Source organism: Curcuma longa, unplaced genomic scaffold (assembly GCF_044706935.1).
Source record: "Curcuma longa cultivar G26 ecotype Majalengka, Jawa Barat unplaced genomic scaffold, ITB_CL_G26_1.1 utg509_np1212_2302976_RagTag, whole genome shotgun sequence".
NCBI lineage: Eukaryota > Viridiplantae > Streptophyta > Magnoliopsida > Zingiberales > Zingiberaceae > Curcuma > Curcuma longa.
This window is the reverse complement of record NW_027435603.1, coordinates 436,180-460,997: the sequence shown is the minus strand read 5'-3', so window position 1 is coordinate 460,997 and position 24,818 is coordinate 436,180. Positions and strand designations below refer to the sequence as shown.

Below are 24,818 nucleotides of genomic sequence, written 5' to 3'. Positions count from 1 at the left end.
AAATAAAAGATAGATTATTTTAAAAATTACAAATCATTCAATAATATAAATCAAAAATGATATTAAGAGCTTAATTTAACCCCTCTTAGTTAAATTTTATTCTATTTACTGATGTAATTGTGTTTAAGTGGTTGCATTCTTTTCTTTAGTAAGATATTTGTACAAATGATTTTAAGTTAAATTTTGTATATGTATTTGATACATGTGTTAATTAAGTTGGGAAGGAATTTTGGGCCATTAAACAAGGAGCTTGCAATACATTTGAGAGACTTAAGAAAATGGTAGATCCGCCATCTCAACAGTTCTCCTAAATTGATCCCATAGATATGAAGAAAGATAAATTCAGGTACATAAAAAAGTTCCACATGATAAGGTGAATGATAAATCATGACTTCCCATAATATTTGACTCTTGATTACATCAGAAATATCATGTGATCACTGTCTATGTGTCTTAAGGGTTACATTCGCGAATAAAAATTTTAAAATGAACCAATAAATTTATATTATCAAGATCAATAATCAACCAATCAAGTCTAAAATATAAAATTTTTACTCATTTATATTGTTCAGATTATTCATTTATGTATTAATGTAGGGTATCAATGGAAATTAAGGACCTTTTGAAACTTTCCGAAAAGAATTGGTGCAAAATGTAATTTTGCCGGCAACACAGAGGACTGAGAAGATAAGCCACAGTAGAGAAAATTGGTGCAAAAGGAAGCGGTCTCCTCCTTTCTTCTATCGCACTGGGCTCCGTCTCCTTCCGGCACATGTCGCTAACCCTAACAAATCTCCTCTTCTATCAGCCTCGCCTCAGTCGGCACTGCGCTACTGTCACAGTAGTTGAGCGCTACGATGGCCGGCCCCGTCCTCCTTCATTGGCTCCCGCCTGCCTCCGTCTCCGCCGCTCGACTGCCCGCCTATTCCCCCTTCTCCGTGCCACCGGCGACGAAGCCCACTCGGAGTCGAACCATAGTTTTTCTTCCATGTCACCGGTAAGCTCTGTTCTAGCCCTCGGCCAACCATAATCTTTCTCGCTGACCGATGGGTTGATAAGCTTATTCTTGTTTTTCTGTTTTACCTGCATACTTTATTTTTTTGCAATACCTAACGTCGTGCATGCTTGAAGGCAAGGAAGTAGAAGAGAAATGAAATAATCCAGTGAAGAGTGAAGAAGAAGAATGAAAATATTATCTTACTGTTATTCTATTGTATTCATCCTGTTCACTTGGACTGAATCGAGAGGAAAGAAACAATATCACTTGGTTTTACTTGGAAGGCAGCGGGGAGGAAATAAAGGCAAAATTCACTAATTTATTTATTTATTTTTTACTTGGAATGAAATAGATAGACGGAAGGAATTCAATTTTTTTGCATTTTTCGATTGTATTTCCATCCAAATTGGACTGAAACAGGGGGAAATGAAATCTAATTATCCAATAAACCAAAATAGGTGTTATTGTGTTTACTTGGAGGAGTGGAAGCAGAAGAGAAATGGAGCGATCTAAGTTAAAGGAAAAGAAAAAAAGGAATTGAATCAAAATAAAATTTCTTCCTCCTCTTCATTGCCTCACAAGTAAGCAAGATATGCTTCAAAATTTTATTTAAGAGTAATGTAGTATTTACTTGAAGGAGTGGAAGTAGAATACAGATGAAATAGTCTATGTTAAAGGAAGAGAAAGGGAAAGATTCGGTGGAAATAAAATGTCTTCTTCATCTCTATTTCCTTACAAGTAAACAAGAGAAATTCAATAATTTTATTTATTTTCTTCTCTCTTATTTCATTCAAAAAATTTTTGCCATGTGCCAATGTTTGGCATGTCCAAAGCCAAAAATTGCAAGTGCTATTTTTTCTAAGGGGATAACACCAAGTTAATGCATGATTAATTGCAAAAAACACAGTTATGCTTTGCGGTGTACATATACCTATTGACATGGAGATTTGACAAGAAAAACAAGTTTAACAAAGATGCCTAGAATGATTTTCTTTACTGATTAGCACCAAACCCATTGTGGATGTTCTTTTAGTCTATTGATCTGCAGGATTCATTGCCAAATGCTTGTTTGTTTTAGCTTTGCCATATTCTTGTTTTCTCGTTTGGATTCAGCTGGTATACATATATAATTCATGCTCACATCTTCTTAGACGGCATGTTGACAGAGTATCAAGAGAAGACCCATATCCTTTCTCTTTTGTATTTTTGAGCTAGTATAGTGTCTAGGATAATCTTTTCTGCCTAGGATGAAACAAGCTTCAATTGTGAAGATTGATTGACTCCATATGAAGATTCAATGTCTCCAGGCAATTTCCATTTGCTACTTAGTATTTATTATTCACCGTAGCAGATGCCACTTTATTTCATGAAACAACTAATTTTCAGTTATTTTTAAAATGATGTATTTGTTAATATAATTAGAATGTCTAGTTTGAGGGCTTTGAAATTGCACAATTATAGGATATCCGGAGGCCTATTGGTGACATGAGTTCTGTTGATGGTTATGTGGGTCTCTTTGTTCGGATGCTTGGTCTAGATAATGATCCACTTGACAGAGAGCAAGCAATAAATACTCTCTGGAAGTACTCCCAAGGAGGGAAAAAGTGCATAGATGGGATCATGCAGTTTCCTGGGTGCATTAATCTTGTTGCCAGCCTCCTGAAGTCAGAATCCTCATCTGCATGTGAAGCTGCAGCTGGCCTTCTGCACACTGTTTCTGCAGTCAGTATGTACAGAGATGCAATTGCTGAAAGTGGTGCTATTGAAGAAATCTCCCGTCTTCTTTGCCAACCTACTTTAACATCTGAGGTAGTTGTGCTACTGCTAATCATCATCAATTACTGACTAGTTTGATAAAAATATTCATAACTGTATCCATTCAGGTAAAGAAGCAATGCCTATGTACTTTGTGGAACTTATCTATCGATGAAAAACTCAGGGAGAGGATTTCCAAAGGCTTTTTGTTACCTATTATTGTTAAGTTTCTTGATGATGAAGAAATTAAGGTGAAGGAGGCAGCCGGTGGAGTTATTGCAAATTTGGCTTTGAGTCGCCATCTTCACAATCTACTAGTAGAAGCTGGTGTTATTCCAAAACTGGTGATATTCTCTTTCATTTTATGAACTTCTCGATTTTGATTCCTCAGTATGATCTAACCTCCATAAATACCTACTTTACGAAGGTCAGTCTATACTTGTTTGCTAAGGAAGTTTAGACATTTTACCAATAGAATATGAATAGGAGACGTGTGAAGCCTTAAATAGTTTGAGTGCACACACTAACTGCTCTAAGTAGGTCAATAATTTATACCAATACAATATAAATGATGCAAACAAGGAAGAAAAATGATGTATATGGTTGGAATATATTTAAATTTTGTAGTTGTTTAATAACATCTTTTTATTTGTTAGAGAATATTTAGATTATTATATTTCTTAATAAATGGTATTTATTTTCTATTTTAGTTGGCATTGCGGCTATGAAAGTGTTGTATCTTTATGTATTCTTCAACTTTCAATTAATAAAATTTACTCATTGATAATCTGTGTGTGTGTGTGATAGGTATCCTTTGCTTAATCAATTTCATTATAATAATTATGTGTGGTTTGTGGGTTGGATTTGGTGCTATATCAATTCGGTACAAAAGCCAAGTTTCGTTCGACCACCCTAATTCCTCCTTGTTGCTATGGGTGGTTGTGAGTTGTGACGACATTCTCAACTTCCCTTCCAACTATCCTTCACCTAGGCCTCTACAATGTGGAGTTCTTATATCCACCTACTCCATGGCAGGCTTTGTCTGTCCCCATTGGATCTACATATTTCTAGACTCGAACCTCACCTCTGTTCACACTGGCAAGGTACACACCCTTATTAGATTCCAGATCACCAGCAAGGTTCATGTTGGATTGAACCCTGATTTTATTTCTTACCAAAAAACACCTTATCAACGACCACTTGGAAGAGAAACTTCCTCCTTTCAACTGCTACTACCTCCTCTGTTCAAAAAAATTGAGATTGAGTGGATTTCTTTACATTATTCTTCTCTGCGATTGTCATACCCAGGTTATAGGTGAGAGAGAGAGCATACCACTCAAATGAAACTAGTTCCTCAGTAAGTATCATCGCATGACCAATGTATAATCTGCATTAGTAAGTTAGGTCATAGTGTTCGCCTAAGTATCGTTGCATGACCAACATATAATCCTCACCTTAAAATAGTTACTCAATCGTATGAGGTTTCAAGCTTAATTTTAATATAAGAAATAACTCTGATCATGCATATAACATTTTCAATAGAGACATCATTTGATATTTTATTTATTTTGTCACAAACAATAACTATATATATCATTTAAATCATGATATTCTGCTGTTTTAAACTATAATCTTGTGGACAAGAATTTCCAAAATGTTTCCATTTGAACCCTAATTGTGTTCAGTCGTGACCTACTAGATAAATTAAATAATCAATTAAAATATATAATAGATAGAATAGAGAAAATCTTAGTAACTGAACAATTCTAAGATTGGGTAAGTGGACTTACACTACGAACAAGTATTCTCTTCCCCCTTCTCCATTTCTTCTCAAGCTAATCATGGTAAATTTCTTAATCTGCCATCTTTTCCTCTTTTCTTCCAGATTCTAGCAAACCTAATCTCTCCTCTATTTATTCTTTGCTTTTGTACTTCGTTGTCTTCTTTCCTTTTCATTTCCAGTACCCCTAATCTCTCTCACAAGTTTGGTTCTCTTACTATCTACAATCCCTCTTCTTCTCTTAATCTTCTCCCTTCACTTTTCCATCTTCATAGCCCATTTCTTCTTATTTCCTTTCCATATTTCTTTGCTTCTTGTCTTTCTGTTCACAGAAAAGCCATTCTAACCAAAATCTCACAGCTATTTCTCTCTCCCTTTCTTCTTATTCTTCTCTAGTTCTTCTATTCTTCTTTTCTTTTTCTCCCCTGAATTTCTCTCTTCTTCTCTTTCTCTCATTTGCTCACTGTAAATTTCTCCCTTGTTCAAGATGGAGTTCTCCATGTTCCCACAACCCCACTTCTCTCCCTTCTCCTTCCTTTCTTCTCGATCTTTTCTTATTTCTTCTCTCCCCTTCTTTGCTATTGAGTTATCTTTTATTTCCTGAGGATAAAGTCCCTATGCTGCTAACCTTGAATGTACCTATAACATTACTCCGCTTTTATAGTGGAGTGAAGCTCAGACCACTAATAAGTGATATGACAATGAAGCACATACAGCATCCACGTAACCAAGTTGAAATCAGGCTGGGCTTCAGCAAAAAGATGACCCTTAATTTTAGGCTTGAATCTGAGATCCTAGCTGACTCTTGAGGCTTCAATCTGGCTTGAATCGGAGGTTGGCCTTGGGGTTCCATCAGTAAGACAGTTAAAAGCTGTTTTCTATATCATTTACGATGGCAAGCTGGATTATGCCATTGTTTATTGCTTCATGTCTGCACTCGAGGAAGCAAATTGGAGATCTTGTATAACCCATGAAGGGTGATATTTATATGAAGTGGTAGCACAAAAGGGGTCAGCCACCAAGTTTCTATGTAAAAAATGAGCTTGATGCAGCACCAGAATTAAACCATCGAACCACACAAGAATTTGGATAAAATTGATGTAACGAAAAGGATAATTATCTCACATAGACAAAACCCCACATAGAGAAAAGCAAATGGAAAATATTATTGATTGAAAGATGATAATTACAACTCTCAAGCACTTTCATAAACTCAACTCTAAACAAATAAGGAAATAAATAATCTACTGATTAATTACCCAAAGAGACAATTGGCTTTAAATTACCAAACAATAGAACCAAATTTAAAATTTGTTGCAGATGCACCAATCTCAATATATTCTTCAATTTATTTTCTTTAATTGTAAATGCGTCAATACTGGATTATTCTTCAATTTATTTCTCCAACTTTATTTTCTTTTCTATGCTATCTGGTTCCTTGTCTGCATAAGAGCTACAGCAATATAAGTGAAGTTTCAAAATCAAATGATCTAAAAAAGTGGACAAGTCCAAATTGCTATTTATCATTCTAAAAAAGCATCACCTATCAGATTGAGCAAATGTTGCCAACCAGATAAGTACATTCCTTGTCTTCTCTTCACACATGATAAAATTGTATACTAGTGAAACATTTAAAAAATCATTGGAAAAATGCAACCATAAGGTCGGCTCTCTTGTTTTCCATGCATCTTCTTTACAAGTAGCTCAACTAAAGGACACAATGCTGAACTGAATGAAAATGAATGCTAAATGGTCAGAGCTATTGGTTTCTGGAAACAGGAGATACAAGCTTCTGAGGGCAATGTGTTTTGCTTCATTATAAGCGATTAAACATCAAAGAGTGAGACAAATGGATGTTTTTTGTTTTACGATGCTGCTCTCCCCTCACTGATGGTTACATTTGTCACATGATAACCCGGATGTAAAGTGTAGTGGACACAGGTTGCTGAATCTTGAATAGATAATCTTAGTGGGAGAAGGAAAATGTACACTAAGAATACCAATTTTCTGAGGGAAGATCAATCTCAGTAGAAAAAATGCCAACTCTCTAGCACATCTTTGATAGTTCTAGCGATGAAAGTGATTTTGAGTAAGGTTTAGAATCTTATTTTGTGTTGGAGTTTCGGTGCTCGGTTGGACAAGATAGTTTTAATGTCGACTAGCATACTGTGTTGAGATCATGAGATGGTTTTGATTTTGACTGGCATACCATGTTGGTACGAGGTAGTGTTGGTCATTGCCAACCAGGAGTAGGAAGAGGAACTGCAATTGGGAAAATTAGATGAAAAAGATGCAAAATAGGAGGAAGAAAAACCAAAGAAGTGGAAGGTACTTATTCAGTCTTCTTGGCACAGCCTAGTTTCCTTCGACTCATGAAGGTAAGAAAAGAATAGGATAGAATGTTGAAGCTCATCAATATAAGAGGGCAAAGAACCAAAGAAGAGAAGGAAGGAGATTGACCCAGTTTTTTTGCCTCATCCTGGTTGCCTTCAGCTGATGTACAAAATAGATGTCAAAGTTCTAGGTCTCGTCAATGATTATTCTGTCGATGTTGCTGCTATTTCAAAAGCCCATCTTTATTGGAATAGATAGGTATTATGAAATTGTATTTTAAATGCTGGATTCAAGATAAAAATGGCATAAATAATGTTAGCTTATGAATAGCATAAACAGTGAAGTAAAATATGTTAAACTGATTTGAAAACATTTAAAGATGACTAAAATATATTAATAGTTAGTTTGCTGAGTGGGAACCAAAAAAAGTTTTCTTTACATAATCGAAAGATAAATTAATTTATTATATAACTATTAGATAGAGCTTGATGGTGGTGGGATCAGATTCATGTATTCTCCCAAAATTGGGAAATACAACTTGCTTTCTTTGATAACCAAGCTTTGTGAACATGTCTTGTTAATTTTCTTATAAGTCACATGATAAATGAAGTTTGTTAATTCCTAGATGACTAATGTATTTTAAGTTAGTTAAGTGGTTTCTGACATGATTAAAAAATGAATTAATTATTCTATTCATTATGTCTTTTACATAGAGTTTGATAGTGGTGGGATAAGACACGTGTGTTCTCCTAAAATTGGGAAACACAACTTGCTTTTTTGATAACCACGATTTGTGAATATCACTTTTTAATTCTTTATATAAGTCGCATAAGCAAGGAAGTTCTCTAAATACCATTTTTTTGTCTTAATTGCAGGTAGTTCTTTTGGGAAATGATGATAAGGAGTATAAAGTCATATGTAATGAAGCAGAAGTTGCACTGTTGGAACTTTCTGTAGATGAGTATTACAGAATTCTCATAATCGAGGAGGGTCTTGTTCGTGTCCCACTGATTGGTGCTGCTGCATATAAAAGTTTCCAGTCACCAACTCATTCATGGCCATCTTTACCTGATGGCACCAAAATTGAGAAGACCTCAACTCCTTCAAGGTTTGGTGCTTCAGAATTATTAGTTGGATTAACTATTCGTGAAAAGAACTTAAATTTAGAGGAAGCCACAGTCAATGCCATAGTGGGACAATCTCGTCAGGAATTTCTTGCAAGAATTGGAGCTATTGAGGTGGATGGTCAGGATAAAAAATATACTCTTTTGCCATGGGTAGATGGCATTGCTCGTCTGGTTTTAATTCTTGGGCTTGAAGATGTTTCTGGTATTACAAAGGCAGCCTATGCAATTGCTGATGCATCTATAAGTGAGCATATGAGAAAATCATTTAAGGAAGCTGGAGCAGTGAGGCTTTTAGTTCAGCTTATGCAACACAATAGTGAGGCTGTCAGAGAAGCTGTTGCTCATGCTCTTGATAGGCTGTCTCTCAGGTTTTACTTTACACCCACTCTGTTTTTTGTTCTAGCCATCCAATTTTTCTGTATGTGAAGAAGAGCTCCATTATAAACAATAGGTATCATATAATATTTATTTACTACCAGTGATATTTAGTGGGACTATTCTACCAATTTTCTCTATTGTAGTATCCTATCATCAATAATTTTTTTACATTTAACTACACAATTAATTTGATGGAGAGAAGCTTTTTTCTAAATATCTTAGATCCTAAGGAATAATGTTGGGAGGTCTGGGCTCTCAATATTGGTCATTAAAGTTTGTAGTGAAAGTGTGAAACCTTGGTATGCCCTGTCTATAAATTTTTCATGATTGATTTCAATTGACAACTACTTCTCAATGTTTGTGATAATGAACCATAGTTTGATTTGCAAACTGTCCGAATTTTAAATAAAGTTAGCTTTACTGATGGTGTTCTGATTTGTTCTAATTTCATATCTTCTTTTGTTCTTGCAGTGATATTGTGCGCAAGAAAATTGAGGAGGAAGGAATCTTGAAGCCTCTTACAAGTATACTGAAGGAACCAAGTACATCAAATTTTTTGTTAGAAAAGGTCTCATCAAATACATTTCAGTTTGCTCATGTATATGTGTATACCAATGTTATACTTAAACTTCTGATTTGTATTCTTGACAAGAAATCCATGAACACAGGCTGTGTGCATCCTTTCTCGAATTGTTGAAGCAGACAGTAGCATCAACATGGAGGTAGTTGCTCTTACTGTTCCTGCAAATGCAACCTATGGATTTTTCACATCTAATATATTTTGAACATTGTCAGTTGTACGAAAACATCACTGATGATTCAGATCATACAAGCAACAATGAAGTTGTTAGTGATGTGAGAAAAGTAACAGATGCATCAGGTCATGAAGAAATGAAGAGGTTTGCCAACTTTGTATCGATCTCATTAGATAATCTTTCTCATTTGCAAGAATGTTAAGTTGAAGTTAATCAATTAACAAATTTTTTGAGCAGTGGCGTGTGTGGTGCTGTTTGTTAGGTTGTCTAGAATACATCTTGAACTTTTAATCCAGATTGCTTGAAACATTTTTCCAAAACCTGCTGCCTACAGAATATAAGATGAGCTTCTTTCATTTAAGAATTTTGATCAATAGGAACCGAACTTTAAAATACTGGTTGCATGCCCATCTTTGCAGTAATTCCTAGCCCTTAACTGACGTAGGCTTGAATGTTTGTAGCAATTTTTTCTATGCCCTTAATTAACTGAAACATAGTTTCTTCCTGTTAAATTTCGCCAGGGAGGTGTTAAATGACTCTGTCTTCATATCCCGGCTTATTGAGACGTTAAGGACATCTTCTCCAAGTTTGCAAGTAAAGATTGCTTCTATTCTTGAGTACTCAGTGACTCTTGAAAAAAATGTGGCAGTTGTCATGGCATGTGGAATTGAGGTGGCACTTGATGCTGTCTTCAGAAAGGGTTCTTCAAATGGTACGTGACAATTATAATTTAAGTTTGTGTATTTGAAGGTCTGATATCTTGTCAATATCACATCCGTCAAAGATAAAGTACAAATTTAACTTCTTTTCTTTGTGTGTGTATAATTCCCATATTGTTAAGAATCCATTGATATGATTGCATGTGTGATAAGGAGTTAGGTATTAGGCACAGTGGGTTTGCTCCTCTAAGTCTTGTATATTTAATTATATTTTTACAACATATGCAATACAATATTTGCCTTTTTCCTAATTATACATTGCATCAAAGTCTCATTTCTAGGGATGTGTTTTCCAAAGAGATTTTCCTCTGAGTGTCAGCCTCCCCTCATCCCCATTTTCCATGTTTTGTGTTAATGCACGCTGAAGTTGTCACACGCTCATGCAGCCTCCTCCAGCCCGATCATCTGCACAAGGTAGTACCACTTAGCAAAATATCCACATGATGCCAACCCTTATGACTTCCTTCGTGTTTCCATGCAATTTCAGTTGGCCCCTATTGCATGCAAAAGTATAGATTTGAATTGCCATCATTGTCTTCCTGCACGTTAGTGAATCATGTGTGACCTGAAGAATAGATCATCTAGTGAAATCGTGCATGGAAGGACCAAGCGTTCAAACAATTGCAGTGTGGAAGAGAAGTCCCTTCACATAGATGATCCTTCCATGCACTCCTCTCATCTACATGTCCTTTGTCTATGGATTCACAGTTTAGTACTCGCTCTAAGTGCTTCCTGATTTTGAAATCCTTGTGGATCCTTCCTAGTTCCTTAACTTGCATTTGCACGAGTCAAAACTCATTTGAAGGAGACAACCTCCTCTCCTTTTCTCTCAGGTACAGGTTGACATCCTGAATATCATTACTCAGAAGAGGACTATTGATGTTAGTTGCCAATGCCAATTTGCTCCTCTAGTTTGTTGTCAATTTGTTTTACAAGGGTTTTCCATTCCCTGATTCTCTATGACAGCAATTATCTAATCTTATTTTCGACAAACCAACCCTTTGATTCTTTATTGGTCATTCTCTTCTTCAGCTAGTGAGGTTGTCTTTCATCTCTCTACACCACGGCCACTATTTGTTATGTTCTTTGTTTCCTTGTTGTGGCTAAAACTAGATCTTCTATCCTTAACCTCAGATATTGCTTTGGTATCTGGTAACCAATTTCTACTTCTTTCTTTGTCTTAATTGTATTTATCTGAATTGTTTAGTTCCTGAGTTCCCTCTTCATTCTCCTTTCTTATTTTACTCCATCCTTTCTTTCTTTGTCCTCTTTGTTAATATGTTGGTCTGAGGTCAAAGACATTGTTGGTTGTGTGTTGATCTAATGACTGAAAGGGCCATTGTTTGTGTGCCAGATTAACAATTTCTAGAGTTTTCCTTATTCATGTTTTCATTTTTCAGTCACGACCTTGGTCAATGTTATTTTTTTTATGTTTATAAGATTTGTTTAGTTTATATAACAAATTGGACGTAGATAACGGCTTGATGAGAAGTGTTAATAGTGTTAGTAGTATAAGGTGTTATGTATAATGGGTTTAGTCCCACATTTATATTTTCTCTTTAAGGTGTCTATATGGAATCCTATGTATGCATGTGATGATCCTTTTGCAAGATATGCGATATAATATTTTCCTTTCCTTCCAAACTCTATATATTTCAAGGATTAGCCTATAGGAACAATTAGCAGCTGGTAAACAACCGACACATGCCCAATCAAAGTGGTAAAGATCGAAGTCAATGGCCAGGTGTCATTTGAGTTGTATAAAAGGGAATCAAGTGCAATGTTGTCAAAGGTCTAACAACTACGTTGTCATTCTCTGTGAGACTTCTTGGGTGAACCCAAGTTGACAAGTAATCAACTCTTGCAAGTTGGTTTTGATGTTCCCAAGCCTGCTTTTCTTTACTTCAACTCGCATTCGATGAGCAAGTACTTGTAACCAGTTCAGACTTGGTTAATTTCTTTCTAAGAAATTCCTTCACTTTACTAGGAATTATTCTCCTTTTTCCTTTAACAGGAACTACCTACTTCTTCCCTTTATCAGGAATTATCCCACTTCTTTTTTTAGGAATTATCATGCCTTTCTATACCATGAATTGTCCACCTGTTCTCTTTACTAACTTCATCTCCACTACTTCCCTCTCACTTTAATTACTTTAACCAAGAAACAATATCTCCTCACTTCATCCAAACAACTCCCAACTGGATGAACTACTTCCACTTGATTCCAACTACTCCTAGTTCATTAGAATGGAATGAATTGCATCAGCTTCATCCGAATTGCTCCCAATTTCTATTAAGTGGACTGACAGGCTAGCCAAACTAGGAGAACCTAATTCAATCTTCATCCTTTTCCTCAAGCTTCCTTGACTAATGTACCATTTCAAGCCTCCGCTTGAGCTAAATCGAGTTGGTTTCATTATCTGATTGTGATCTGACTATATGATTATCATATTTTTGTTTTTTTAGCAATGTTACATTTTCTTGCTTGTTTACTGGCATTTGCATTTAAAAATTTCTCTTGCTTCTCTGACTGGGATGTAGACTTTTTTCATGCAATCATAATTTGTTACAACTTTTTATGCCACTTCAACTTTCTTAGAAATGGTCAATGATCAATGTTGGCATGCCCTTACGAAGATATGCCCTTTAATTTGAAATTGAATTAACCAAGGGATATTATCACCTCAGCCACATCACTGGATAAGTTGCTCTTCATCCGAATTGCTCTTAGTTCTTCTTAACTGCTCCTAGTTCATATAATGTAAATTGGCAAGTTTTCTGAACTAAGATCACCTAATTCAATCTCCATTGTCCACATCAAATTTCCTTCAACCAAATTTGCATGTCCAAGCCAGCTCTTGAGCTAAAGTCAAGTAGGCCTCATTATTTGGTAGTGATTTGACCATATCATTATGTTTTAATTTTTTTACATTGTCATGTAATTTCATTAAACTGCTTATGCCAATATAAGTTTCTTAAAAATGCTCAATAGTCAGTGGTGACATGCTCCTTCCTTGTGTCTGTCCCTTAATTAAACAGCCAAATGGAGTGGTGTTTAAGTTTTCATCGACCAAGTTTTGGAGTTCTTAACTTGTGTTGGGCTTCAACTCATTCCCAATTTTATTTAGTATCTGTTAACTATTTTATGAAGGGGAGCCCAATTTGCTATGTGACCTAGAGATCACGGGTTCAAATGTAGCCTAAAGGCTATTTCCTTTCCCTGGATATCTACTTTATTGTTTATTTTATATCTACTTTATTGTTTAAATCTTATCTTATGCCATTAACATATCATCACATGTTTAGAGATTAGTTTCAAATGTTAGTTGCAGATTTAAGTAAATAATGTTTATTTCTCCAGCTCAGTTTTCCCCTGGATCTTTCACTTTCTGTAATATTCTGTAGCTGAGTTTTTTCAGAAGTTATATCAGGACTTCCACATTCTCATTCTTGAATTCCTGACAGGCATGGAAAATGATATTGATAATGGGTTTGTGCAATACAACATTGAAACTGAAGAAATAGGCCTTGCTACTGCTGCAGCTTCTAGATTGCTAGCTAGATTGCTAGATTTCAATCAATTCTATCAGATAATTGATAGTAGGCACTTCACAGTTCTACTGCGTGATATTTTGAGGTCCTCTATCCCTCTTCATACGAAAGACTGGATTGCTGCATGCCTGGTAAAACTCGATTCGAAAGTCAGCAACACTTCAGAACTTGGGTATCCTATTGAGAAGGAAGTAGTTCTATATGAGACAATACCAAGACTTATTAATGAGATGAGCTCATCTTTTTCCCTTCAAGATCAAGAAACTGCTGTTAAAGAATTGAATAAGATAATCTCTCAAGGAGTCATAGACTACACCAAGGCAGTTGCTACTGCAGGAGGGATATTCCCACTGGTGAAACTGATCGAAGAGGTCAGTGGTGATGCACTTGAAGCTAGCCTTTCCCTTTTGTATAACCTTAGCATGGACATTGAGAACCACTCAGCCATAGTTGCTGCTGGAGCTGTACCAGTTTTGAAGAGGATAGTTCTTTCAGAAGGGCCACAATGGACTCGTGCTCTTCGTATTTTACGAACATTGCCTACTTGATAATTAATCCAGCAAACAAGCTATACCTTATACATGGAATAAGATAAACTACATAATATCAAGGTATGACATTCATCAAAGCTATTTTGCTAATTAAACTGCCAACATTTATAGATATTAATAGTGGTTGTCTATTACTTGATGGTTCCTGGTTTCCGTGGAGTAGCTTTTTGCTATAACCATGGGTAAGTTGTGACTTGATAATCTGTTGATAGGCCAAATATGGATTTTGGCCTTTATCCTTTCAAGGTGCAGGGCATTATATAAGATCACTGGCAGTCGGAGTATATGTACAATTCAATTTTGTACCCTTTTTTGGTTTCTGCAGTGTTTAAGTTTTCCAATTGTGAACTATTTTTAGAATCACAAAGGATTCAATTGCTTGGATGGAAGAAATGAGGGAGAAAAGGGAAAGTAACAAAAAGATATACATAGAAGATAGAGCTTGTGCGATTTTGTAAGCCTTTCCTTTTCTCCCTTCTATCTTTCATCCAAGTAATCAGATCCCAAGAAATTTGCATGCATTTATGTAATTCTTGGCTATTAAAGGTAGTGTTTTGGGCATAAAATCCAGATCCTGTAAAAAGTGGTCCTACTTTTTTTTTTAAAAAAAACAAAAGATTGTCTATTCTTGACGTTTCTCATTTTCAATTTTATTATTCTAGTAATACCTATGAGAAAAAATGAAGAAATTTATACAATTGTACATGACAAATTTCATGCATATCAACCGAGGGTGTCAGATTTGGTTTATTTTATGTTTCCTCATGTTTATGTTAGTCCCTTCATTATTTATTCTTTGTAATGATTCTTTACGTTGGTGGTATTCCAACCAACATACAGTTGTCTGATGGTGATGGTCGTTGCAGTGACCTACAAGCTTACCCAGAATTTGAAACACTTCATCTTCAAGGAGTTAAACAAGTCAGGTTATAAAAATTTTCAACTGAGGCAGAACTTATCCTTCTTCGTTGGAACGCCATCAGAAAATCTGCATGATCTACTATAGCTATCCACTCAAAGTGTTCATTTTGTATCATCTCTCTAATATGGCAATTGGCAAGTTTGAAGGGGTTAACTAGTGAGTGATTCATAGAGCAATTCTTCTGTTTGTACCTTTCTGTGCTTAATACATAGATAGTAGATTACACTAGCCATCATATTCCCTTCTGAAAAACAAGAATGTGGCATCTTTTGTTATCAGTCACATACATGTTTGAGTAGTTATGGATAACCATAATTCCATGTTAAAGTTAGTATCGTAAAATAATTCATCTCTTTATGCAGTTAGTCTGTGGGCACTTGTGCAGGAGCAATGGTCCTCACAAGTTGACTTCTAGAATATTCACTTTATTGGGATTCGAATTCGAATTCTAGTCTTTTTAATTGTTTATAATGTCTTTAATCATTTATTTGAGTCCTCACCTAATACTTAAATTATACGACTTAAGGTCAATTATGCACTACTAGCATTGGTTGAACCAATCCGTGTAATATCAGTCCTTTTTTTAACCAAGAAATGTATATAAAAAATCAGTAGTTGAAATAATGGGTTGGTAAATTCATTGATGAATATTAACCACTACGCCTATAATAGCTCAAACCAACAGCACGACAATTGGGAAATTGTACCAACCCTGTCGTTATGAAATGTGATTAACGTTATCAAGATGAATAATTGGAAGGAGTTTGGTGGGCGTTTGATAATCTAAATTGGTTGCCCGTTGATTCTAACTTATTTTCATTTTTATTTGGTGCAATGCAAGTCAATAAACCTTTGATGATTAATTGGAAATCCTTTTTGTTTATGATCATAATTTGCCTTTTTTTAATGTCGCCATCATAATAATCTCCACTCCACCAAATCCCCCGACTTTAGTTGATATTGCATTATTAATTCCATTATCACATTCGTCCCTCTGAGTGATCTTTCCTTTTTCTCACCTTCGCCATGAATTCCTCCTCCGCGCCGCCGGCGCTGCTTTTGGCATTCCTCGCTCTCGCACTCGCTCTATTCATCGAGCCGATTCTCTCCGACTACTCCCCGCCGGAATGCCCCTACCCCTGCCTGCCGCCGCCGACGTCGGTCGCCGACTACCCGCCGCCGCCACCTCCCTATGCTTGGAGCTACTACCCTCCTCCGCCGCCGCAGGATTCCGGCTACCCTTACTTGCCTCCGCCTCCACCGCCGCCAATTTCCGGCCTGCCGTACAACTTCCCTCCGCCGTACTACTCTCTGCCGGCGCCTCCGCCGCCGAACCCGATCCTCCCGTGGTTCCCTTTTTACTACAGGAATTCGCCGTCGGAGTCCGCCGCAGGCCGCCGCGACCCGGTCTCCGCGGTTCCGTTACTCGCTCTGCTGCTGTTACTCTCCGTTCTTCTCTTAGTACGTAATTAGTCGCCTGTTAATTGTGTAATCAAATCGTATTCGCGTCTTAATTAGCTTCGTTTCCGTTCTTCGTCAATAAATTTTTCATGCATTATTATTATGTTTTTTTTACGTTGTAAAAAGTTTGACGATGCTATTAACTGCGTAGGCATGCTAAATTAATCGTTAATATTGTCTACTAAATTAATGAATTGGACCTTCATTTTAGGCGCGGCAAACGATCGATCACATGCATTTAATAAAATTTGTTTTGGTGAATATTCTCGATTCCCAGCTCTGGGAGAGAGGTGGTATCTGACTCAACCGTTGACCCATAATTTTGTGGTTGATGTTCCGGTTGAAATTGCCTTCTGGATGTATCACCGATCAGGTCTCATCATCGGGGTGGAGCTGGATCAAGAGAAAGGAGCACAAAGATGCCTCCGGAACTTGAAAACAAAGCAACAGTGAGATGGAAGGCCATGGGATGTCCTGGTGCGACCATTCTGATGCTTAAGTCAGCGATGAAGAAGGCGAAGGAGAAAACGTATAGGAAGGAGAAGAACAGTATTTGTGCGTTAATGAGTGCGTACATACCTGAGATAAAGGGAAATAGTTGCTTATATAAGGGAGAGAAGAGTGTACCATTATGTCATAATTATGGAATATCCCATCATAGTTAATGATGTGTCAAGGATAATCAGGATATCAGTCCCATCACGAATACGCGAGGGTCTTGTCATTTCGCGCGTGGATGTCAGAACGGCGGACGATGCTAATAAATGAAGGGTATGGGACTATCAGAAGGAATGATGGGAACACTGCAAAGCAAGAAACCGTGAAGTCTGGCAATTCGGATCCCGAACCGATCGACACTGAATGAAGGCAGCGTCGCCGAGTCGGCTATAAGCCTTCGGGTTTACAAGAGTCGGCAGATAGAGGGTTCGGATAAGGAGTCGGCTCGGGTGAGTGACTGATTCGAGCGAGGATTCGGCTCAAGGTGAGTGTCCGATTCGCATGAGGATTCGGCTCGAGGGAATCGTCCGATTCGCCTGAGGATTCGGTTCGAGGTGATCGTCCAATTCGTCTGAGGATTCGGCTTGAGGTGATCGGCTCGGGCTCAAGGTGATCGGCTCGGGTGAACTCGAGCGAGGATTCGGCTCGAGGGAGTCCTTAAAATCAGTAAGGAGTTGAGCCAAGAACAGAACCGTCCATTCAGGTCGGACTCGAGTTGGATCTTTAGTGTCTAGTATATTATCCCATAACAGTTGACTTTTCTTTCACAATATATCAAATTGTTCGCGTATAGTAAAATGATGAAAACACCCTTAAATTGGACAGAAGGCCAACTAAATTGGAAAGGCAACGCTGACCAAACAAGGAGGAATTGACAGATTCAGCGAGATTGAAAATTCTTGTGGAGTTCTACAAAAGCATTGCAATAGATATCGCCTTGTAATGTCCAAACAAATAAATGTCCAAACAAAGCCACCAAAGTAAAGAAAAAGACTTGTGCAATGCCTTGAACACGTTGAGTGGAAGGAATAGGCGGTAATTGGGACGTCCACATCCATCCCCTTCGGAGGAATGGCTGGAAGTTATATTCTTGCTCGTTTAATTGCACGTCACCCAATTGCATCCTCCACCATTACCACAGAAGAAAGAATTAGCGATCAGAGCAGATACTGAAGCCCAATAAGATAAGCTAGCTGAGAAGCTGCTGCTGCTGCTGGCGGCGGCGGCGGCGGTGGTGGTGCAGCGATATATGGCCGGTCGGATTCCATGTCTGAAGGTCATCCACCTGCTGCTGTTGGCCTTCTTGATGGTCCCTTTCCTCTTGCTAACTCTGCAAAGGACACGGATGGATCCTCTCTCCCTCTGTAAGTCGATCGATTTCTTCATAGACTTCAAATTTGTAGGTCTCGTGTTCACGTTGGGCCTTTGAATTCCTTGTGCAAATGCATACACAGTGAATTTGCAGCTATCCACTGGAGCAAGTTTAAAGTTCAAAGTGCTCGAAGCGAGCACAAGGATCATCGATGAAGGTGGTAAGTATTGATCATTCTTTGCACCATAATTTAAATACTTCTTGGTTTAAAATTTTGTTCTTATTAAGAACAACATCCTAAATATGTTTTCTTATTGAGAAAAAGCTGAAAAGAGAACCAGTTTGATAGGGCAAACGAGTGGTTTTGTTTGCAGTTGGTGGCCCACAGATATGGACTGCATACTAATCTGTTTTATCTCATTGTTGTCAAGCTACTTCATTAATTTCTTCTTAATTTTAGTCAGATATTGTTAAAAGTCAATTTTGATGAACAGGGAAACCCATCAATGGTGGTTGTGGTGGCAATTGGCTTCCCCACTATAGCTTAGAAAGAATAGACAATGAACTAAGAAATGAGCATTATATCGTCCACATTCTTTGGGTGCACAAGATAAAGTTTATTTGTGGGATGATAATGTCACATTCTAGGGTTTAAATTTGATCCTTTTCTGTAAAAAAGTGAAATCCACCATCCTAACGGCCTCACACAGTCGACTTTACGATCATCTGTAAGGAGGTAAATCGAGAAATTATAGTTGGTCACAACGGAGGAGGGTATTGCTCAACTTCGTCGAGATTTAAACTCTTGTCCTCTTCTGCAAGCCTACTCCATCGTAACCAATTCAGCTATGCTCCGGGAGAAATTTGATCCTTTAAAACATAAGAGTTGCAGAAGAGAATGACTAATTAAGCTGAAACACACAGAGATTCTCGCCAGTTTTTCTGATTTCTTTCTGATTGTGCTTATCGAACTCATTGAACTCGCAGATGGCGAAATGGAAGGGAAAGCAATTGCTTTGAGATCAGAAAGGAAGGAGAAGAAAGCAGCAGAATCACCAGCAGGAAGTAAGTGGGAAATTATAATTAAATTGGAGAAAGAGTAAAAAATTTAAAGGATGTTTTTTTAAATAAAAAAGGCATCTAAAAATTTGATAAATAATGCAGACGAGGAAAACGCACTGCATTCTCTGATTCAAGAACAGAGCAACAACAATAGTGAAGTAAACAGGGAAGATCTTGCAGCAAACAGAGAACTAGAGCAGGATCGTTCTGTAGCAGGTCAGATTGTGATCATCCTGATCGTGCTCCTTTTATTTATGTTCGAGAATCTGTAGCAGATCAGATTATATGTTTTTGGATCGATGTTGCAGATGATGCGATTTCGAAGAACACGATCGCCTGCGATTTCTCTCAACGCCGGTCGGACACGTGCGTGCTGCACGGCGACGTCAGAATCATCCCATCCTCCTCCTCCGTCGTCCTCGTCAGGACGCCTCACGACAGCCTGCCGGAGAACGCCACGTACTCCCTCCGCCCCTACGCTCGCAAGTGGGAAACGCCGGTCATGGAACTGATCCGGCCGATCTCCATCGCCGTCTCCGCCGCCCACGTCGCCCGGGAATGCGGCGTCCACCACGCCGTCCCCGTCGTGGTCTTCTCCACCGGAGGATTCGCCGGAAAGAACTTCTTCCATGATTTCTCCGACGTCCTCATCCCCCTCTTTATCACCTCCTTCCACTACCGCGGTCGCGTCCAGTTCCTGATCACCAATTTCAACAGGCGTTGGGTCGGCAAATACGCCATGATCTTGAGCCGCATGTCCAGCTACGAGGTCATCAACCTGGACGGCGACGAGAGGGTGCACTGCTCCGGGAAGGCCCACGTCGGGCTGATGAGCCACAGCGAGTTGGTCATCGACCCGGCGAGGACGCCGGGCAACTACTCCATGGCGGACTTCAGGGAGCTCCTGCGGTCGAGCTTGTCGCTGAAGAGGAGATCGATCGGAGAGGGGAAGAATTATTATCCGAAGCCGAGGTTGCTGCTCCTGCTCAGAAAAGGGTCGCGAGAGTTGACCAACAAAAGGGAGGTCGTCGCGTGGACTCGTAGGCAGGGGTTTAAGGTGATCGTTGCAGGGCCGGAGCAGACTAAGAACCTGTCGCGCTTCGCCGGCTTGGTGAACTCCTGCGCCGTGATGATGGGGATCCACGGGGCGGGGTTGACCAACATGATCTTTCTTCCGGCGAAGGCCACGCTGGTACAGATCATCCCGTGGGGCGGGCTGCGGTATGCCTGCTACCACGACTACGGCGAGCCGACGGCGGCGATGGGGATCAAGTACTTGGAGTACGAGGTGGGGAGGGAGGAGAGCTCGCTGGTGAAGCAGTATCCGAGGGACCACCCGGTGTTCACGGATCCGGAATCGCTGCACCGGCAGGGATGGGACACGCTTTGGGCGGTGTTCCTCAACAGGCAGAGCATAAAGCTGGACGTGAGGAGGTTCAAGGGGGTGTTGCAGGAGGCCATGCGATCTCTTCCTCCTCGATGATATATAAATTGGTTTTGGATTTTATTTGATTTTAGTTGTGTCAATCCCATTCAAACACTAATTAAAAATGCAAAATTCGATTGAAAATAAGTTTATAGAAATATATCAAACCGTACGTGTGATAATGAAGTATTGAAAATTTGTTATGAGAGAGTAGACGGCCAGGGGATGGGCATCTTCTCTTTGTAAGGGGGGAGCCCGTTGTTGGAAGACCGGCAGAGGAGGCGGCGGCGAGGAGGCGGCGCGATTGGAGCAGAGATGTCAGTAGCAAGAAGTTGTGGGAAGAAAAAAAGAAAAAGAGAAAGAGGAGGAATTCGAAGGAATTTGCAAGCGGCGAAGACCTTGGACGCAGAGTCTTCGCCGGCATAGGAGGAGGTATTCGGAGGCATGGCTGCGGCGGCGGTGGCATTGAAATCGGAGGAATAAGGCGGCAGGGTTGCAGCGAAGGCGAAATCAATATCAATGTCCACAGGGGCGGCGTTGGTCGTCGTTGGGAAGGAGGCCGACGACCAACCGGTTGCTGGAAGCGGCAGCGGCAGCGGCAGGGCTTACGCTTCGTTTGGGGAGGTGAGGGCGGGCAAGGGAGGAGGGAGGGTAAAGATGGGAAAGAATATCTTGATCAGGAGTGAGTTAACAAAAGGAAGGAAAGAGAAAAGTAAAGTTTACTCTTGTATGCTCGCTCATGAATGGATATAATTTAAGAAAGAGAAGGAAAATTTTAAAAATATTTATTTTAATTTTATTTATATGTTAAAATATTAATTATTAAAATAATTTATCTATTAGTTATTTTATTTTTACATCGTTACTCCTCATCACATAACACAAGCCGTCACAAGATCTATCACTTGTACTTTTCGATGTATCTTCGTCGCAAATCTCTCCAAAAATAAAATTCAAGAGGATAGAGCCGGGTAATCATAAACTCTTCTTCCTCCTCCTCCTTTTGCCCTTAGCAATAGTTTCATATCTGAATGAACAAGAGTGCATACCGTAGTCGTTGTCTTTGCCATTCATCATTGGAAAGTGCTAATAATACGAATATATGATATTAATTATCTTCACCCTTCCTTTTGATTGTTTTTCATATAACTCGTAGATAATACAAATAGATTCAAAGACTCATATATGTTGGTCATATTACATCTAACTTGACATTTGTTGATTTTGATAACATTTTAAACAATCACTGTCGAACAATAATCTTAATTATGATTTTTTATTGGATGAATGATATTTTCTATTGTGCTAATAATCTTGATTATGATTTTTTATTGGATGAATTAATGATATTTTCTATTGTGCTGATAATCTTGATTATGATTTTTTATTAGATGAATGACATTTTCTATTGTGCTAATATAAATTACAATTAAATATCAAGATAAAATCCAGAATAGATTCTGGACACAAAAGAAATGTTTATTTGGATGCAGAAGGATGTCTATTCCTTCATGAATTATCCTTGCATTTTTCAATATTTTTTCTTTATTATTTTCGATGTCACATCCCATTTGATATAATCCCCTACTAGACCTTCATACAGTTTTGATATATTAGTTATTCCATTATGCATCATCATGGACTTCCATTACTATTTCATATGAAGATTCATTGATAGGTGCTATACCATACTTATGTATAGAAAAGCTTTCATATTTTCAGTTGAGCTCCTTTTTTAGGGCAAATACAAGTATCTAATAAAATTATATTTATTTATGTTCAATTTTTAAGGTTAGAATTTCTTATTGTGCATTTGAATTTTTTCCAAATAAGCATATATAGTTGTTGCACTCTAGAGTTACTAGTGTAAACATATTTTGTGATCTTAATTTAAGAAAGATGAGATTTTTTGTACTTTCTATTTAATAGTATGAATATCTTGTGTGATATTAATTTATTTTTTTCATTTATTTGATTATAGATGGGTGATCAAAACGGTAAACATAATCATTTCATTAATGTTTTTTGTTATTGTATGCATCAACTCGCATTGATATTGTACAAGTTGTCTGCCTAAACCCTCATGACTTTGTTCTTAGGCTCTACCCAAAAGGCCTCATACCAATGGAGATACTTTCATCTTTCCTTTTCCATATATATACTTTAGATGTGGGACTATGCTTGCACCCTTGCAACCCAACAATCCTCCCCCTCAAACAAAGGATCACAGACTCTCCCAACGTCGTTTTGATATCTGAAGAAAAGTAAAGTTGATAATCGACAGTATAGGCATTGCAAGGACTTGACCCTCGGTCCACCCGACCTACTAGGACTTTCCATCTAGTCGCAACTCGGACTTTTTGCTACCCGACCAACTAGGATAGTGTCTGAGTTCTTGATTCACATGAAATGGTTAAGGTCAAACCACATTGTTAGATCTTCATGGCTCATTCCGGTGAGAATGAGGTCTTGCTCTGATACCAATTGTTAATATCGATGGAATCAAAATATCTCCACATGGTATGATATTGTCATTTGGTGCATGTTGAGCAATATAGAATTTCTACATGCTATTTGTATCTTGTTCAACGTTACTTTAGATGTGGGACTATGTTTTACTTGGATGTCATTTTGAATATCGCAAAAATTTATTATCACAAATGATGGGTGGAGAAAATCTACCGCATGGTTAGTTTGCTACTTATTGGATGATATATATTTGGATATTATGTAATATGCATTTGGATGTTATGTACTTGGATAATTTTGGATGTTTGTTAAATTATTATTACTTAATGTAAGACTTGTTACTTGATAATTTTGAATGTTCATTAGTTTTAGATTTTTACATAACAAAATTTTTATAGAAATATATGTAAAAATATTAGTTTATCCTTTATCATACCAAAGTGTACAGATTCTATATTTTGCCTACTTATTATATGTCTTCTTATTATTTGTTTAAATTTTTTTATTTATTTAAGTCATAAATATTAATTTTAGTTGGACTTACAAGATATATAATTTTGACAAGAAAAATTTTACATCCATATATTTAATGAATTATACATATTTATTCATATATAAATTTATTTTAAGAAGTAGAAATATTTTTATAATTTTATATATTTAATTTTTATTTTCTTTCCTTTCCTCTCAAATAAGATAACGCATGTTACGTTAATAAACATTCCTTTCCTTCCAAATAAAAAATATAAATACTTTACTTCTCTTTTCTTTTTCTTCCTTCCTTTCCTTCCAAATAAAAAAAATATAAATACTTTACTTCTCTTTTCTTTTTCTTCCTTCCTCTTCCTTAGCTTCCCCTTTTCTCGCTCCATCCAAATAGACAGTAAAAAAGAGCATGGATGGTTGGAGAAAGGGATCTCACCCCCATCCAAACAGACGGTTAGGAGCATGGATTGTTGGAGAAGGAGGGCGGTAGGCGGCCTCCGACAAAAAAAATCTCCGAATCCATCTCTCTCAATCTCTAGTTCCTGTGTCGTCGCGTCGCCGTTGGTGAAAGCCAACTGTAAGCGCATTAGATTTTAGGTAAATTTAGTAATATAAATTTTCAACTTAATGTTATCTGAAATTCATTTTGTTTTTTATATGTCTAAAGATTTTTTTATTATTTATTATAAAAAATTCACTATTAAATTTATTACACATTAGTTCCTTTTATAAAAAAAAAATTTACATACTTCACTCCTTTGACACCAAAAGTCTAGCTCACCTCTTGAATCTGTCTTTAAATATTTGTATTTCAATATTATTTGAACGCAATAATATAGATGCTATTTGCAAATTACTAAATTCACATGTAGGTTTTGATGAAACTAGTAATTGAAGAAAAAAATTATCAAGCTTACTAAATTCACATATAGGTTTCGACAAAAAAAAATTTATTTTTAATGAATTTAATTATTGATTTTTTTTTATTCCGCTAGTGCATGCATGACTTAACCGTTGAAAAAAAAAGTCAACGCAGACGGTTCAAAATCTCCGGCCGAAACGACTCCGGTCCAATCTTTCAAGATCATATCCAAAGAAAAGAAAGGGGAAAAAAAAAGCATTTGAAGTTTCTTATCGTCTGCTAAATACAATTGTCATGCACGTGATCGCGCATCTCTAGAAAGTGTTGACTTCGATTGGATGTGATTCCACACGTCCATCATTAGATCACGGT

At 37.6% G+C, this 24,818-nt stretch overlaps 3 protein-coding genes across 5 annotated transcripts; all 3 read left to right on the top strand.

Annotated features, from left to right (window-relative positions):
* Positions 1-762: 762 nt before the first annotated feature.
* LOC141820503 (uncharacterized) lies at positions 763-15,167 on the top strand. Of its 3 annotated transcripts, none has more exons than XM_074707823.1 (10): positions 763-997; positions 2,459-2,806; positions 2,881-3,096; positions 7,742-8,361; positions 8,843-8,939; positions 9,040-9,093; positions 9,167-9,270; positions 9,648-9,838; positions 13,311-14,008; positions 14,789-15,167. In XM_074707823.1, the coding sequence occupies exons 1-9, from the start codon at positions 773-775 to the stop codon at positions 13,943-13,945; spliced, it is 2,490 nt and encodes an 829-aa protein (XP_074563924.1). In that variant the 5' UTR covers positions 763-772; the 3' UTR covers positions 13,946-14,008; positions 14,789-15,167. The 3 variants fall into 3 exon arrangements, with proteins under 3 accessions (XP_074563924.1, XP_074563923.1, XP_074563922.1); XM_074707822.1 differs by having other exon boundaries at positions 2,459-2,809; positions 14,815-15,167; XM_074707821.1 differs by having other exon boundaries at positions 2,459-2,809.
* A 700-nt stretch (positions 15,168-15,867) lies between these two features.
* Positions 15,868-16,435, top strand: LOC141820494 (uncharacterized). The gene has a single exon (XM_074707814.1). The coding sequence runs from the start codon at positions 15,897-15,899 to the stop codon at positions 16,341-16,343; it is 447 nt and encodes a 148-aa protein (XP_074563915.1). The 5' UTR covers positions 15,868-15,896; the 3' UTR covers positions 16,344-16,435.
* Positions 16,436-17,856: 1,421 nt separating this feature from the next.
* LOC141820652 (beta-1,2-xylosyltransferase XYXT1-like) lies at positions 17,857-20,796 on the top strand. Its single transcript, XM_074708008.1, has 5 exons — positions 17,857-18,193; positions 18,284-18,361; positions 19,129-19,206; positions 19,306-19,419; positions 19,512-20,796. The coding sequence occupies exons 1-5, from the start codon at positions 18,079-18,081 to the stop codon at positions 20,684-20,686; spliced, it is 1,560 nt and encodes a 519-aa protein (XP_074564109.1). The 5' UTR covers positions 17,857-18,078; the 3' UTR covers positions 20,687-20,796.
* Positions 20,797-24,818: the final 4,022 nt, after the last annotated feature.

What these genes read in the sequence shown, in the direction of transcription:
- LOC141820494 (XM_074707814.1), top strand. Translation starts at nt 15,897, where the DNA reads ATGAATTCCTCCTCCGCGCCGCCGGCGCTGCTTTTGGCATTCCTCGCT.
- LOC141820652 (XM_074708008.1), top strand. Translation starts at nt 18,079, where the DNA reads ATGGCCGGTCGGATTCCATGTCTGAAGGTCATCCACCTGCTGCTGTTG. An exon ending in AAGGATCATCGATGAAGGTG is followed by an intron (nt 18,362 to 19,128) that starts GTAAGTATTGAT and finishes TTGAACTCGCAG; the next exon opens with ATGGCGAAATGGAAGGGAAA. An exon ending in GCAGGATCGTTCTGTAGCAG is followed by an intron (nt 19,420 to 19,511) that starts GTCAGATTGTGA and finishes TCGATGTTGCAG; the next exon opens with ATGATGCGATTTCGAAGAAC.
- LOC141820503 (XM_074707822.1), top strand. Translation starts at nt 773, where the DNA reads ATGTCGCTAACCCTAACAAATCTCCTCTTCTATCAGCCTCGCCTCAGT. An exon ending in CTGGTGTTATTCCAAAACTG is followed by an intron (nt 3,097 to 7,741) that starts GTGATATTCTCT and finishes TCTTAATTGCAG; the next exon opens with GTAGTTCTTTTGGGAAATGA. An exon ending in CTTGATAGGCTGTCTCTCAG is followed by an intron (nt 8,362 to 8,842) that starts GTTTTACTTTAC and finishes TTGTTCTTGCAG; the next exon opens with TGATATTGTGCGCAAGAAAA.